The 16,896-nt window shown below is 34.9% G+C and overlaps 1 protein-coding gene across 2 annotated transcripts; it reads right to left on the reverse strand.

Annotated features, from left to right (window-relative positions):
- Positions 1-991: 991 nt before the first annotated feature.
- On the reverse strand, positions 992-13,147 carry LOC115987978 (flowering time control protein FPA). 2 transcript variants are annotated; one of them, XM_031111595.1, is made up of 4 exons: positions 13,007-13,147; positions 12,239-12,604; positions 3,020-4,251; positions 992-2,497 (listed from the first exon to the last, which is right to left on the reverse strand). In XM_031111595.1, exons 2-4 carry the CDS (start codon positions 12,536-12,538, stop codon positions 1,267-1,269), a joined length of 2,763 nt encoding a protein of 920 aa, XP_030967455.1. In that variant the 5' UTR covers positions 12,539-12,604; positions 13,007-13,147; the 3' UTR covers positions 992-1,266. The 2 variants fall into 2 exon arrangements, with proteins under 2 accessions (XP_030967455.1, XP_030967454.1); XM_031111594.1 differs by having other exon boundaries at positions 12,936-13,147.
- Between the last annotated feature and the right edge of the window lie 3,749 nt (positions 13,148-16,896).

Raw genomic sequence — 16,896 nt, forward strand, 5'->3', positions numbered from 1 at the left:
AGCTTGCAATTTTTAACCAAACTTTGCTGGGTAAGTGGCTTTGGTGCTTTGGAGTGGAGAAAACACGTGTATGAAGGCGTGTATTGCATTTAAGTATGGCGTAGAGTGGGATAAAATTTTACAGTACACCCATTTGGATGTAGGCATTGGTAGTCTGATTTGGTGTTGGCATGACCATTGGTGTGGAGATCAACCTTTGACAATGAGTCATCATCTTCTCTTGTATAATTTTCAACAAATAGAAACAAGTTAGTGGAGTCTTTGTGGAGTCTTTGGTGTGGATGAGATGAGATGTAAGATTTCGTCGGGATTTTAATGATTGGGAGTTAGAGTTGGTAGCCCTGTTTCCTAGTCTTATTTACTCTAATATACCTCTTAGAGAGGGCCGTGATAGAATGAAATAGATGTTGAAGAGGAGTGGGGTTATACATGGTGGCTTTACTTTGTTATTTGGACTGCGGCTTGGGGAAACATCCTTATTTACGAGAACCTCATTATGCAGGGTTATACATTAGTAAGTCGGTGTTGTATGTGTCAATGTTGTGGGGAGACAATAGATCATCTGTAAAGCTTTGAGTTGTAAAGCTTTGTTTTTCAATCCTTTGGGATTTAGTTTGTTACTGAAAAAAGGTCATTGATTTGCTATTTGGATGGAGAAATTGACTTGCTAAGCGTTCACTGGAGATTTGGAACCCCTCATCAAGGGTGAAAAGAAAGCACAGAGATAAAGGCGCAAAATAAATCGGATCTGTTGGCTGTTAGTGTTATTTCTTTCTTTACAACCCCACCATAGTTTAAAGGCCCTTCAGCCCCAAAGCTAAATAAGAAGTCAACTTCCCATAGTAAAGTTGTGGATCAGCCCATATCTTCATAAACAATGGGGTTCCCCAGTAAAAATAGTGACTGCATGTTATTTAAACCAATTACAGTACCCCTATCATAACAAGAAAGAATGCAAAAAAAAAAAATGATGTTCACATCATGATGCAACTAAGCAGGAAAGGACACTGGCAGCTTCAATTTCTTTCAAAAATAGTGGCCATAAAAACTAGCTGGTCAGTTAAGTCAGAATGAAACTTAAAACAAGTAGCATGATCATAAAAATAAAATAAAAAATATCAATCAAGATACAGCCAGTCAGCAGCTGACTAGAAACCCCAGAACCTATTTGCAATTTATACATAATTGTAAATACCAAGATCCTTTGCAAAATATATAGACTGTAGCCTTCCCCTAAAAAGTAATTTCCATTTCCTGCACAGATGGTCAACTTCCTTTTCCTTGTTGGATTTGCTGAAGAAGAGCAGCTGCCAACTGTAATGTTGCCTGCAGTCGTTTCTGTGGATCTGCTTCTGCTTCTGCTTCTTCCTGCGCAGTATTATTTTGCAGAAGTTGATTTCCCTGAGCTGCTGTCTGAAGTTCTCTTTGAACCATGTGAGGCACTACAGGCGCATTTGATGTCCGCTGTTGTGGCTGCTGAAACTGTTGAACTTGACTAAAATGCGATGTTGAAAGCTCAGAATTAACTTGATTATTCTGTGGAACATATCTCTGGGATGTTCTTAATGGGTTGTCAGACTCGTTCATTGTGTTTATCTGCCTAAAATCATCACCCATAGATAGATTTGGAGTACTCCCAGACTGTCTCTGCTGCCCAAGAAGAGATGATGCCAACTGTGCAAGTTGATCTGGTTGCAGGGCTCCAATAGGCATAGACATAGAAGCTGAAGTTTGGGTTCCCTGAATAGATGACTTGCTATTTCCAGATAATGGAATACCAGAAATTCCACCTTTATAATGACTTTCTTGCATTCTGTTTGGCAGGACTGAATGATGCTCCTGAACAACAGGAACAGCACTATTGGATGCCCGTGATGGTACATTTCTGGTACCAGAAATTGAATTATGCGGATTGTGAGAAGAGAAATTTTGTCCCAACATAGGGTTTCCCTGACGTGGTGGATAGTCATGCCTGTTCCCATTGTAGGAGTCGGATATACCACTGACTGCATGAGCAGAACCTGAAAATGATGCAGGTGGAGCTGATGTAACCACATTCCCTGAAAAAGATACATTGGGAACTCCTGCTAATTGAGGAATAGCTCGCATAGGTGTTGATGGCTTTGTGTATGATGAATCCCTGTTAATGGGCACTACATTTGTATTATTTCTCTCATTTTGATGGTGAAGAGACCCAAAATTGGAACCAGGGTGCTCTAACCTCAAAACAACACCAGAGATACTCAGTTTCCCAGGTACTTTAAGTACTTTCTGTGAAAAGTCTGATGGGGGTACAAGAAACAAGGTGGTCTTTTCATCCAACTTAGCAACTGCTGCTCGCTGTTTCTCTCCAAGATAATGCATGAATTCATTATAGAATCCCATGTCAGCATCAGTTTCTGGTACAAAGAAGACAACCCAGGCATTAGCTGCTTGATAGTAATGCTTTGAGAGCATGTCTAGACCAGTTCTTGCTGTGCAATCTAAGAATTCAGGCCTGCAGCACAATATTAGAGTTGTTAAAAATGAGTTAGAGTGGAAGTGGGAGTTCAACAGCTAGGTGGTAAAAAGAAAAAAGAAAAAGAGCATTTGTATCCTCTACTCTGAGTTCTATAGTCTCAGCAACTACATAACTGCATTTGAATTTCCCACAGAATTAAAACATACTACTATATCAACAAAATATTTCAGAACAAATTATCATATATAGAAACCCTTATATGCATTGAACACTGGGATTCTTTGGAGAGCAGAACGGATATTTTTTCCATTTCCATGGGGCACCTAAATGCATCTTCAATGAACATATGTACTTACAGATAAAAGAATAACATGATAGAAATTAATGCATTTACTTGTATAAAACTAAGTCAAAGCCATTTAGCAACTATAGAAGAAGACAGGCACAAAAAGAAAACAAACGGGCAACTGGAGGCCCTTTTCACATCCACACTCCTGTTTAAAACATATCATGACAACTATCCAGAAATCTCCAATTAAGAATGTTTTTACTACTTACAACATCATGTCCAGGACTTTTCCCACAGGAAAGCAGCGAGCTCGACAGACGGGAGTTCCTCCCTTTGCTATAGTCCCTTCCCATTTCCATTCGGTCATAGAAGACTGATCAGATTCAGGTGTAAATCCTTTTTTCTCAATAGGATTTGATGGCAGAGAACCAGAACCCATCTGGAAATTTTCATAAGATTCTTTCCAGTGATCACTCCTTTCTCCATGAGGTACAACTAAATTCATTGTGCGATGAGGGATCGGTTTATACCCAACAGGTACAGCCTCAAAGCTCCTATCAAAGGCCTCAGGTTGGGGAAAATCAGAGAATACCTTAGGGAACATATGTTTCTCTTGCTCAAAATCAGAAAAAGGATGCTCTGGAAGGTCTTTTTCAGGTGGAAAGGAGTCAGTCTTCAATTTCTTGGCTCCATGAAAGAATTGGGCATCTTCTGGTAAGTCCCATGGCTCATCATAGAATGGACTTGTTTGACGAAATCTCTGAGGATAATCATGTGAATGTCTCTCTCTAGTAGGACTACTGTGATGTTCATAGATGTCCTGTGATAGTCCTAGAGAATCCACTTCTCCAAACCTTCTCTGCTCAGATGTATCATTTCCACCAGCCCATAAAGTGCGCTTCCTATTAAAACTATAGGTATCAGAATCTCTAGGATCCATATCTGATACAAATTGAGGAGATCTTACGCCAAGATCTCCAGATAAGCTCCCAAAATTCCTATCCTGCCGAAAGTTCTCAGATGATCCTGAGCGAACATTTGACTTGAAATGTGGTGACAGTGAGGAGTTCATTGAGCTCCTTCCACTGTTGGATGAGCCAGCTTCATTCTTTGCAAAACAAATATGTACACGGGGATTGCCAAATAATTTTCCCTGGAGAGTTTCTTTTGCCCTGCAAGCTGACATTACACTCCTGAATCGAACAAAGGCATAACTACGACCAGGAAATGCAGTAATCTTCTCAATCTCACCAAATGGTGAAAAAGCCTTCCCCAAGATCATTTCATCAACCTTCAATAATGATGGAAACCCTATCCACAAAACTGGACTAGGCTCTAAATTTTTGTCATTCAAATTGGATTTGTCAGGATAAAAAGGATCAGGACTAATTTGGCGTGCTCTGAACTCCCTTTGAGAGAAAGGAGATCCTCTCGACACTGAGCGCTGTTCATCTCGACGTTGAGAGTAATCTTCATCACGTGATGCTGTTGATGCCTTGTCCTGTGATTAAAAATCTCATTAGGTTCAAGTGCAAAATCTACCTGTATTCAAAGCAGTCAAATTATTAAATACAAGTTGGACTTATGCTTCAGAACGCATTTCAGAAGAAACTAAAAAAATTGCAACTAAGCTTCGACCTAATAGAACTGATGGTCTCACAATAAAGGAATTGGTACTAGGCTTCAAATATATGATGCATGGAAGATGGGAGAAATAGAATTAAATTTGTATCGAAGTGTGTGTGACTAACAACTCTGTTCCAGAAACTATTAGGAGGATATATGGGATGATTAGGGGCAAGGCAATCTTCATAATTTATTTACTTAACAAATAAAGATGGACAACTGTCTCCTGCTGGTTTTACAAATTCGAGATGAATCCACCGTTAGTTTTTCTTCTATTAAGTTTCTCTCATGCCAGAATCTTTCCATATGGCAGGAATGCATCCACTACAAAGCACCCAAAAATACTAAGTGAAATTGTGCATATACATGACACACCAAATCATCATGTTTATTAGGTAGGTCAGGCGATCCTGATGCAACCTTACAACATAAAGCACAAGCACAATATAAGACTAATCAAATACAGGCCACGTGAATTTGAAAACTTAATCAGCACAAAAGACATTTTCTAACCATTATCTGATCAAGACAACAACTACAACAACAAACAAACCTTATTTCCAAAATTCTGGGTCGGCTATGGATCTTCAACAAAACTAGTTAAGGTCAGTCACATGTATTCTTTTCCAACATTCTATTCTATCCAAAGTACTCTTTGTTACTTTTTTAATTGACATGTCATTTTTTACTACTTCCGTTAATGTTACTTTTGGTCTTCATCTACCTTTTTTTGCTCCCTCACTTGAATCAACTCAGTCTTTCTCACTTGTGCATTGATCGTCTTCCTCTAAACATGACTAAACCATCACAAGACCAAGTTCAAAATCTAGCCCACTTAAACCACTAATGAATAGGGAAACCAAGATTCAGAGAAGACAACTAGTATGTATTTGGAAGCACCCTAATCATGCTCTTATAGAAAATAAATAGGTGATGAGGAGAACAATTAAAAACCTCTTTTGCATTGTCAACAAAAGCCCACCCTCATTTCATGAAGGAACCATTTTCAGGACAATGATTTTCCTGTCAGGAGTTGAGAGAGAATACTTTGACATCTATGTCAAATACTTGAGCCACTCAGGAAGAGCAAAGTAGGAGTGAAACAAGAAAACTTGTCAAATGTTTGAACAGTATGTCAGCAACAATACCTTCATAAAGAAATTTAGAAGGGCTGAAGTCATTTTGGCTGCTTTCAAACAAGCTTGGCCCTCAATTGATGAGTGAACCGTGTTCAAGACAATGGTTTGCTTTAATTTCCCAATAAAAGGGAAGAACAAAAAAAATCTTCTCATTAGTTGGCATTACCAAAAAAACTACCACTGCAAAACAATAAAAGTCCTACAAGGAGCATACATTGATACAAAGCTCATGCAATAACAATGCTCGGTTTGCTCAGTTCCCTAGTTAAACTATCACTCTCTCTGTCTGCTTCCTCTTCAGTGGAGACAGATTTGAACTTCTATAATAAGTGGAAACCTTCTAATGAATGAATAAGCCTGGTCAGGAAAAAATATGCTCAAGCATGAACAACTCAACTAATTAACCCCACATTAGTATTTTTAATCTCATACTGTTTTTCATACAGGCACCAAATATAATTGAAAGGTATGCAAAGAATCCCAATAATTGCTTCAAGAACCAATAAAGGTATCCCAACAATATTTTCAACCAGCTCACTCAATACAAGCCCTAATTTTTAACCACCTATGAAATATGAAAACAAAAGCAGAGGAGACAGAAGCAGAAGATATTAACATATACTTTAAACAAACTAAAGATGAATCAATTAGACATGACATGGCAATGCAATGCCACCAAAGAATTGATGCAGAAAAAACCAATACCATGCTTATATAGACAACTAGGAATAAACCGTAATTCTAACTGACACAGGAAAACCCTAATTCTAATTCCAAATTACTAATGAAACTTAATTCTAAATGACTTGGGAAATCCCAATTATTGAATTACACACAATACCTTTGACTCTAGGAAATTAAATAAAAAATACTAATAAACCTAATAAACTACTAATACCTAAAATAAAATACAAGTGACTCCATAACTAAGTAAAACTAAATTAAAATAAATATTTTTTGTGCTTCCCCCATAAGGAATGTTCCATCAGCTCCAATTAATGGGAAAATATTTCAACTTAGTGTGCGTTTGGGTTAGGATTAAAAATTAAAATTATTTCACTATTCAACTTATTTTTGTTACTATTCATAGATCTCACTGCATTTTTTGACACTATTCATAAACCCCACTGTACTATTTCAACTAATTTTTACCTTTATCTACAGTACTTTCAGTAATAATTTTTCAGTTTTAGTAAAATAAGCGGTATCCAAACACACCCTTAATCGAGTCAAACCACAATTTTTTTTCAACGAGCAACTGTCTATCTGTGCAAACTTGCAATTCCAAAAGGAGTCGCACAAAGAATTATATTATGTAGAGAAGGCAAAAGGCACAACTTCAGAAAGGGGCATTCTCAAACTAAAAAGATTTTATGAATAATATTTGGCTTAATCTTGTAATTGATATAGGGAAAGAAATTAGAGATGGAGAGGGGTGATAAATCTCTACCTGCATGAATGCTATTAAATATTCCTTGGAAAAAAGGCCAATGAGTAGCAAGATCTCACATTTGCTTAAAACGGAATCATACCACAGACCATGTCATTAAAGGATCTAGTTCTTAACAACCCAAATTACAACAACATTAAAAATAATTTGTCTACAGTAATAGAAAGGGTGATCTCCCACCATTGGAAATGCAATTAGATTTAATTGACCAGTGATTGCAAGATCTTATTAAACAGTGCTGCTTTTAAACCCACGATACTTTGCAATTCCACACTCACTTCTAAGTATCTATCAATTAAAGCAACAATTGCAGTCTATGTCTACAATTCTGTAATCTCATCAATGGGAATGAGATTTATGAACTGGATCATATGTCCTTTCACAACTCCATGAAACTTGGAGATATGATTATATATACAACATTAGTGATTCTGTTACCTGATTTTATATTTCTTTCACTAACAATTGAAACCATATAGAAATATATGATATTTAGCAATCTCTCTCATATGCCTCTTCACTTCCACAAACCGTGAAGCTTATTGCACATTTCTCAATAAATAATGTTTTTTAAAAGCACATGATCATACAAGTATTATAAAAAGGACAAAACTTAAGTACAGTACCTTAAGTGTTGTTCCTTAGATTCCCCTTTTAAGATTTAGTCATGTGACTATTTAACTAAAAAATACATTTCCATCTCTCATGAGAAAAAATCCACATGACAGAATCTTAAAAAGGGAACCTAAAGAACAGCACCTAAGTACTGTACTTAAGTCTTGCTTTTATAAAAAAACTTTGCTCTGCTCAATAAAGACATAGTTCACCCACTAATTTGACATTAAATAATGTACCTGATCCTTAGTGACTACTTCCTATTCTCAGAAATTATAACTATATAACTACCTTTGTGCAACAATATGAGCTCCCACAGATTACCATAAATATGGTCTGTGGAGTGTGGCAAGAGAAGTGATTTACATGAAGTATGTCAAACTAAAGGATAAGAAACAAAAGTCAACTTCAGATTTCATATACAATTAAACAACATGGGAAAATGTATAAAAGAAATTCATGTATTTATTTTTGTTCACTTAGTCATAGTAGAATAAAAGAAACCAATCAGTGGTTGCGGCCAATACATTACAGCATATGCAGAAACTCTCTTTTTTGCTCAGGCATAGGAAACTTCATGTAATTCCTGATTTAAATACTTCAAAAGCCCTGTTTTTACAATTTCCACAGTTGCAAAAAATATTACATTGCATGTTATATTGTGTTTATGTACAGGACGCACATGGTACATACACATGAAAGAGATTAAGAGGAAGACTCAGGACCCAAAAAAAAAGACCAAAAATTAAGATCACTGGGATGTTAAGGCAAACCCAAAATAAGTAGGTGTTGTTTGGTAGAGTATACTTGACCAGAATTTGCACCCTCTAAGCTGCTGCTTTTGTGCTACACTAAATACTCAAACATTGAAGAACTGCTTAGAGTGCATCATCATTCAAATTATACTTGCAAATTTGTATTCCACAAAACACCGCATTGAATAAATCCAAGCGCTACCACTGCAGATCAAATAATATATATTTCTATCACCTCGCATTTTTAACCTTCTTTAGAAACAAAACCTTGCTTGAAAGTCCCATTAAAAAAGACTTGGTTGTTCAACAGCAACTCAGAGACCACTACAGAAGGAATAAACCAATTATTCCAACCTCTTCCCTCCACATCACAATTGAGTTTCTATCGAACAAAGCAATCAATTATCAATTAATAGAATTACTGTGTAGGCTAAATATGACATGTAGCCCAGCAGGAAGCCTGTTAAGAAGTATTTGATATGCTATGACATTGAGGTAAAATTTAGCTGCTGCAGTAACATTATCAGATGCACTAGGCCATCACACTTGCACACATTTCATTCCTTCCTCACCATTCCCAACTATAATACCATATATTCAGAAGCACTAGTTAGCAGAAAGTGAAACAACAGTACTTTTGTTCTGTAAATTGCATTCCATGGATATGTAATCCTTTTTTTATCACCTCATATAAAAATGAATAGAATTATTTCAAAATGATGAGAATTCACACAAAGATAATTCCTACACAAAAGCAGCTATGAAAGGTTTTGAAAGAAGGAGAGATGAATCATGGATATCTGATGAATGTGAAGCATCAATTTTATAAAAGCATTAGTACCTGCAGGATAACATCACTTTTAGAGTGTAATTTATTGGTGATTGTTTAGCAGAAAGCAAACAGGACTTCCCAGAATATGGGTTTCCCAAGGATAATATTTAAGACCTTGGTAGACAAGTTACAAGGTGCTTTTTGTGTCAAGAAGATGAGTAAAGTACTCAGAGGATCAAATATGAAAAGATAATAACAATCTGCTCTGGCTATGATGTTCTGCTGAATGGAGTATGCCCCTTTTCTCAACTGATATGAGCCCAATTAGATACACTTTCAGAATATGTCAAAATTACTGCTCTGAGGCTATCCAGCAAGTTGCATTGTACTTAATTTTGTGATTAAAATTAAGAACAGATATTATTGGTGGACAGTTATCTAATGCATGAAGCATCCTCTTTTTAATAAAATCTTAAAGTACTTATTAAGAATGTTCCCTAAATCATAAGGCACCAAGTTAGTTATATCTTTATCATAACTGATTTGCATTGCCTCTTTAAATTCATTTTTCCCCTCATTATTTGATAAAAATAAGAAATCTCCAGAAATTTTAGAATTCATTCAAGTGAGTATTTTCATCAAGCGGCCACTGAGCAGGCGGAGTCCCATCATAACCAGGAAACGTGATGAAACCTCTACCACAATTGACACAGATATGTCAGTTACACTCAGATTTTCTGTAATAGGTTGCAGTGCATTTGAATCAGCCATATGGATGCTTTGAGGAAATTGACCATAATGAACTATATAATCATGATTCATATGGCACCTCATGATCTTAAAAATTGTGTTCTGGACATGTTTATGTGCATACAGTTTAGTAATCCAAGAAGCAACTCAGTGACTATGGAACCATAGAATATGGATTATTAAAACACACAAGATACTGTGCATATTCCAAGAGACTTTACTTCCTCTTGTGACTCAAGCTTTTGAAGGACAAAGGATGTTTCAGATATATGTCACTCTGGAAAACATGTGCAAATCTGAGATTAAGGAAAGAAACAGCAATTGAACATACATTGGACCTGTGGTGGTCCATACGGAGGACTTATCAAATGCACTAAGATATTGGAAACCAGATTTTATTTGACATTCATGATAATCAGTAACTCATATTTCATCAATTCCTCCCCTGTCTAGCCAAATGAAAATAAAACTTCTTGTATTCCTCTCATGAATCAAGTTGTATTGGCATTGAATGAATTTGGAGAGATGAACCCTAAATAACTCATGCAATGTGGACTCTTCACCTTCTCAGTTTTTGGAGTACAATGGCTAATGCCCAAGAGTGTATTTGAACTACTTTCTGAATGGAGGAACTAGTTTAGGAACCATTCTTCATTTGCAAGGAAAGGAACTCTTTTATTCCTTTTTGTGGACTTTGTGGAAGGAAAAGAACCGATGTACTTTTGAGGGTGTAAATGCCTCAATTACTAAGCTAAAATTGTCTTCCCTAAGAACTTTCTTTTTTAATGGTCTCATGTTTTGGGACACAGTGATATAAATTCCATTGCAGATTTCATTGAACCTCTTTCATTTAGATTGTAATGTTACCTTTTGCATCTCTTCCAGACTACTTTGTGTACTCGTGTATGTGAGACGTTCTTTTTTAATAAAATATCATTGTTTATCAAAACTCTTTTTAGGATTTCAGTCAAATTGCTAGCATAATGATAAAGCAACATATAGTGGTTCTTGCTCTACTAATGACCTATATCTCAACTATTACCATATAGCCGCCTTTTAATGAAAAGCAATTCCAAACTTTCCACAAGTAGTGTCTATTCTTATAAATATCGCTTCACTTCTCTAGCAATTTCTAATGATTTTTAATACCTAGCTGAGAATGTAAGGAGAACACCATCTTTGGTCATTCACTAAAGACTATAACCCGCTACAATACATCAATCAACTTTTAAGGTGTTTGTCCAGATGGATACTCAAGAACTCAGCCAAATACAAACATGTTGCTCCCATTTACAACAATTGGGAGAATAAGTAAATTGAATTTCTCCAACCTGTCATCACAACATAAAATGTACAACCGGAAATAAAAAAAATTTTCACTTCAAATATTCAGGAAGAATTACTTTTTAGAAGATAGATTTTTCTGTGCAAATTTGATGATCTACATCAGTTTTATGAGAAGCTCCTTCCCCATCAAGTGTGAGAAGCTGATTTTTTTTTTTTTTTTTTTCCTTCTGACAATGTCAAGTTTTTTTGCTGCTGCAATTTATTTTCTCCAACTTGCATTTGGTTTCAAAGTATTAAAATTAAGGAATGTCTTGATGTGGAAAATTTTCCTGCAAATTGACCATACTTCCCAAATAACTATGCAGCTACCAAAACAATTCACACACTCATTACAATTAAATCTTTGTCACCTATGCATTGGGAAGATACACTGCTTTGCTTTTTTTTTCTCTTTCTTTTCGTTTCCTGATAAATACTTTGCTCGTGGTTCTTACTGTTAATTTTGAGACTATTGGGAATCTGATACCAGATTATATATGGAATTCCTGAGGAAGAGCACAAAGGAAAGGAAGTGGAAAGCCAAATAAATTGCATGCCTCTCCAATTTGTGATATAGAAGGCAGATTCAAGCCTTATTAGTGGGAACACTAAAGACCTAAGATTTCTAATATTAATGAACATATGGATATTGGAGTGTGGAGTGTGGAACCTGTCAACCTGATGAATATGCTTTGCAGGTTTTTTCTTTTTTGATAAGTATAATGCTTTGCAGTTTTTGATTGAATATTTAATTGAATGGAGAGTGGGGTGGCACTGTTGTTAACTGCGATATTGTGCGTATCCTGGAATGCTTTCATTGGTTTGGTAAGTGAGTTAAGATGAGTCACATTTCTCTTGCTATTGTTATTGCTTGAAAACAATGAAAGGAAGCTGCTATTATGGCATTGACAAAACGAATTGTAATTTAAACCAACAGTACATATTATACATAGATCCATACATAGACATATATACACAATAAACTTAACCGAGAAAAGAAAAGCATTGCGAAGAATGTAACAGGCAAGACAAGAAGTGTGGGGGGCAGGACTAACCGCCTTGGTAAACTCAATTCTAAGTGGGTTGCCAGCAACAGGGAAACCTTGAAGCGCGTTAATGGCGGCGAAAGCATCATCATCCCTCTTGAAATTGAGGAACGCATAGCTGCGCCCGGGCTGGAAAGCCACACTCTCGAGCTCTCCAAACTGCAAGAAGTGATTGGTGAGCTCGTGCTCTAGTATGCTGTGGGAAAGGTTCCCAACCCAAAGATGCCTCGAGGGCAGATGGCCACTGTTATTACTATTGTTATTGGAATTGGAATTAAGATTACGCCCAGAACCCGAATGGCTACTCATCTTGTCTTCGAATCTCGATGGGTAGTCCCTTCGAAACCGGTCCCGCCCTCCTCCTCCTCGGCCCGACTATAATGCCAACACAAACACAAATTGCTACTCAAAATACTTAATTAAAAAAAAAAAAAAATCCTACAATTAAGTGTTGTAGTACATAAGATGATAAGAATGTGAATATTGTGAAGTGGGTTTTGGTTAGTTAATTGATGAATTGAATCATAGTAACCATTAGAGCACAAATTAAAATAGGCTATGGGTATGGCTAAGACTAAGCGATTTTGTGATGATTTGAATGAAATCTTAATCTGGGGTAGTACTAGAATTGCTAAAACAAGTGATAATAGTTTGATTGATTGAGAGAGTGAGTGCAAAGAAAGAAAGTGAAATATGTACAGCTTACCATTTGAAATATGAATTGAATTGAATTGAATTGAATTGGAGCAAAAGCAAAAAAGCAATAACGTAACGAACCAAACAATATATTGGGTTACTGCCTCCTCTGATAATAGTCGTTTTTTCTAGTCTCGCCACTCTGAGAAAAGTTTTGTTGTTTTTTCTTTTTGGCTTTTTAGGGTTTGGAATTGTGCTGTGGAAGAGAGATTATATCATGTGAATGTGATTTTTAGTTTTATCTCTCACACACTCTCTCTCTTCTTTATTTTTTAATAAATAAATAAATAAAATTGTAAGGTTTTTAGGAGATGACGTCATGTAATACGTGGCAAGTGCGCAGTGAGTTGACTTTCTGACTGCTTGCGTGTGTGCGAGAGTTTTGAGTTTCACAAAATCAAATTCAACGGGCCCAATATTTTCAGAACAGAGCAATTTGATTTGTAAACCTATCTTAGTTCACCTAAACGGTTACTCATTTTTTTTTTCCTACTTTTACGGTGATTAGGGATTAAGTTTGTAAGTTTTGAAATTTCTTTGATTTAAACATTCTCAAAAAAAAAAAAAAAATTTCTTTGAGATTAGCCCAAACCTCAAGGGTATTGTTATATTTAACCCTAATATATATCTATAATTTAGATTATTATCATTCCGTTTGTTTTGATGAAAAATCTTGTGTAAAGATAATTTTTCAATGTTTGGTAGCATAAAAAAAATAAGTCAAAGGAAACTATATTTAGTCAACATAAATATTATAACTTATTTTTAAAGATTATTTTCCATTAAAGTTTTTTGAAAAACAACTCAATTTTAAAGCAAGCTAAATAACAGAAGTTAAGAGATTATTTTTCAACTCATATAAGGCTACTACTAAACATAGGAAAAATATGATTATTTTATAAAAAATACTTTTTGAAAAATGACTCATTTTTTAGAAAATATTATTACTGGAACAAACAAACCATAATAATATTTAAGCAACTTTCGAGTTCACTTCTATTCAATGGACTAGTGTCTATTTGGCTTGAGCTTATTTGTTAAGCTTTACAACTTTTTAAAAATTTATTTTTTTATTTTATTTTTTCTAAGTACAAATATAAATTAGCACTTTTTCAACAAAAAAACAAAATAAAGTTGATGCCAAACCCACAATAACTCCACGTTTTTAGCAGTTTATAATCTCCTCATCTCTAATAATTTTTCAAATTGAAACAAACTCATGTTGATATTGTATTTTGTCTAATTTTGAATTTCGATAGAAGTTTTAGCCCTAACATAAAGGATTTCATGATTTTAATAGATGTACCCCATTTTTTTGTTGTTGATTTTCATCAATTTCTATGTGGTTGGCTAAATTTGGTTGAGCTTTAATTGAAATATAACCATGTAATTAGATTAAATTTGGTGTTTTATATAAGATCATGAAATTTCCTTTAATTCAACCACATATGGACAAAAATCAGCCTTTAATTGAATGAGATAGAACTTAATTAATAAAATTACCAAATTTGCTCTTATATTGTGGAAAAAGTATGTAATTTTCTATGGAATGCAAGCTAATATTCTAGCCTAATTCCCATGGAAATTGGGTACTAAATATACCATTTAGGTCTCTCTTTCATTGAGCATGTCATTAAGATTTGAGCATTGAATCGATTAAGGAATTTAATTGATTTTCTTCAATTATGTACCAATATTTGATCCCTTTATTTTTATTAGGTCATACATGTGATTTATATGGAGATCAAGTTAATTTATTTTAATTGATGGGCATGTCAAGTTTTATCGTGAATTATCAAAAGTTGATTTAAAGTCCACACAGTTCCTTAATTGCACTGCAGTCCGGGTTTTAATCCTTGCACTAGTGAATTAAGGAAGTCCATTGGTATAATTTGTGTCCCAACTGATAGAATATGCTAGCGACATTTTTCATTTTTATCCACAATCCCTAAAACCCTACCCATATATAAACCCTCACTTTTCCCTGTTCACCAAGAATCATCAGCCCCATTTGGAAGCCCCAAAATCCCAAAAATATTCTCTCATACTCAAGGCTCCTCAACCCTTCTCCCTTGGGTATTCATCCTCCAACATCCCTAACCTCTATTCTACCCAAGAACCCCATACATTAGTCATCTTCAACCCATTTAAAAGCTCCAAAAAACAAAAACCCAAGAATAAGTAGAAAAATCCCACTTTCTTTATCTACTCGAAAATTCTAAAAACAAACCAAAAAAAAAAAAAAAACCTTCCACTATAATCCAGACCAACCTCTACCTAAAAAAAAAAAAAAAAAAAAAAGGAAACCCTCTCCTACATAACTAGAAAACCACCTGGGAAAATCATTCCTTTTTCCCTTTCTCACCAACAAAAGGGTGTGGTTTGTGTCCCGTGGAAGTTTCTACTGGACACGTTAGATGATGGATACGTGTCCACCATCCAACGTGTCTAGCGGAGATTTTCACTGGACATAAGCTGTGTCCCCAACACAAAACAGCAGCTACTTCAACCTTTTAGAAATCTAGCCCAGTTTTCCTAAGCCCACAAACCCAACACAAAACTCACCTCAAGGCCTTTCCCTTCACCAAGCCCATCATATCCCTCTCTCAACGTTTGGCCCAACCTGATAACTTCAAGCCTATTCGCATAAAACTCCACCAGCCTATTCGGACAAAGCACACAAACTTCAGCCCACTCGAAGAGTAAAATGATCAAGAGATTCAAGACCAATTCAACTTAAAACTCAACTCTTCCAAGCCCATGCCTCAGTCAAGCCCAACCTGAAAATCAAACTAAATTCAGCCCAACCCGTGGCCCATCAGCAAATAAATTCACAAAATTACACCTTGACTCCCAAAACTATCCAATTTACACTTGTTTATTTGGAAACAATTTATCTAACTTTTTGTTGATTTTTTTTTTTTTTTGAAAGTAGGTTAAAATATATGTCTATTTTGAAAAAAGTGAAGTTTTAAAAAATTGTATATAAAAGTTAAAAACTAAGCTTATAAGCTCATGCCAAACGAACATTGAACAATTTCCAAAATTATACTTGGGCTCCACAATTACTTGAATCACTTTCAACCCTAAAATTTTTCAAAATTATGCATCAACCCCAAAATTTGTAAAGATTGCATTTCAACCTTAAACTTTCACAAGATTATGTTTTTAACCCCAAAACTTTCCATAATCACAAAAATGACCTCCAAAACTTTTTAAAATTGCACAAAAGACCTTGGGTCATAAAAATGCATTTTTAATTGTTTTGTGCCCAAATAAAATATTTTCCTTAAAAATAATAAAATTAATGATATTATTATCAAACTTTAGAGTAATTAAACATTTGTGTCCCTTTGCAAGAGATAAAATACTTTGTAAAAGGGAATTGCAAAATTAGATTTCTTAGGCTATGCTTTGGAGTGATGTTAGTTATATTTAATTCAATAATGCAATTTACCTTTTAATAAATGTCATCCAATCACTTGCTTAATTATGCTATTTTGATCTTGCTTTCCAAAGGATAAATTACACATGTCATTTGTTTACATATCATCTTAGGATAGACTACACATCATTCATCTACATGTCATCTGAGAATAGATCATACATGTCATACATCCACATGCTATCTTAGGATAGGCTTGCTTTGTTTTATTGCACATACACATGCATAATATTATTTCTTTTTAAAACCAAATGTCAAATATTTTAGTTGTCGTTTAAATGGTGAAATTTAAGATTAAATTCAAAATGAGGTGCTATCATTTTGGATAAGTATCGTGGGGTGCCTAACACCTTCCTCACATGTATAAGTTATAAGTTTTCTAAGGTGATTCATTAACAAATACTCTAAAAGTGTCCATTAATCAGACCCATTTTTATTTTTGAAAAAATAAATATTTTTAATTAGAAGATATAAACAAGCAAGTCCTTATAAAAGTGATTTTATAAATTTTGGTATTCTTTATCAT

Source organism: Quercus lobata, chromosome 4 (genome assembly GCF_001633185.2).
Source record: "Quercus lobata isolate SW786 chromosome 4, ValleyOak3.0 Primary Assembly, whole genome shotgun sequence".
Taxonomy (NCBI): domain Eukaryota; kingdom Viridiplantae; phylum Streptophyta; class Magnoliopsida; order Fagales; family Fagaceae; genus Quercus; species Quercus lobata.

Coding starts and splice junctions, on each gene's coding strand:
- LOC115987978 (XM_031111594.1), bottom strand. Junction 4,252..12,238: donor GAATTGAGTTTACCAAGGCG/GTTAGTCCTGCC, acceptor TTTTAATCACAG/GACAAGGCATCAACAGCATC. Junction 2,498..3,019: donor AAAGTCCTGGACATGATGTT/GTAAGTAGTAAA, acceptor ATTGTGCTGCAG/GCCTGAATTCTTAGATTGCA.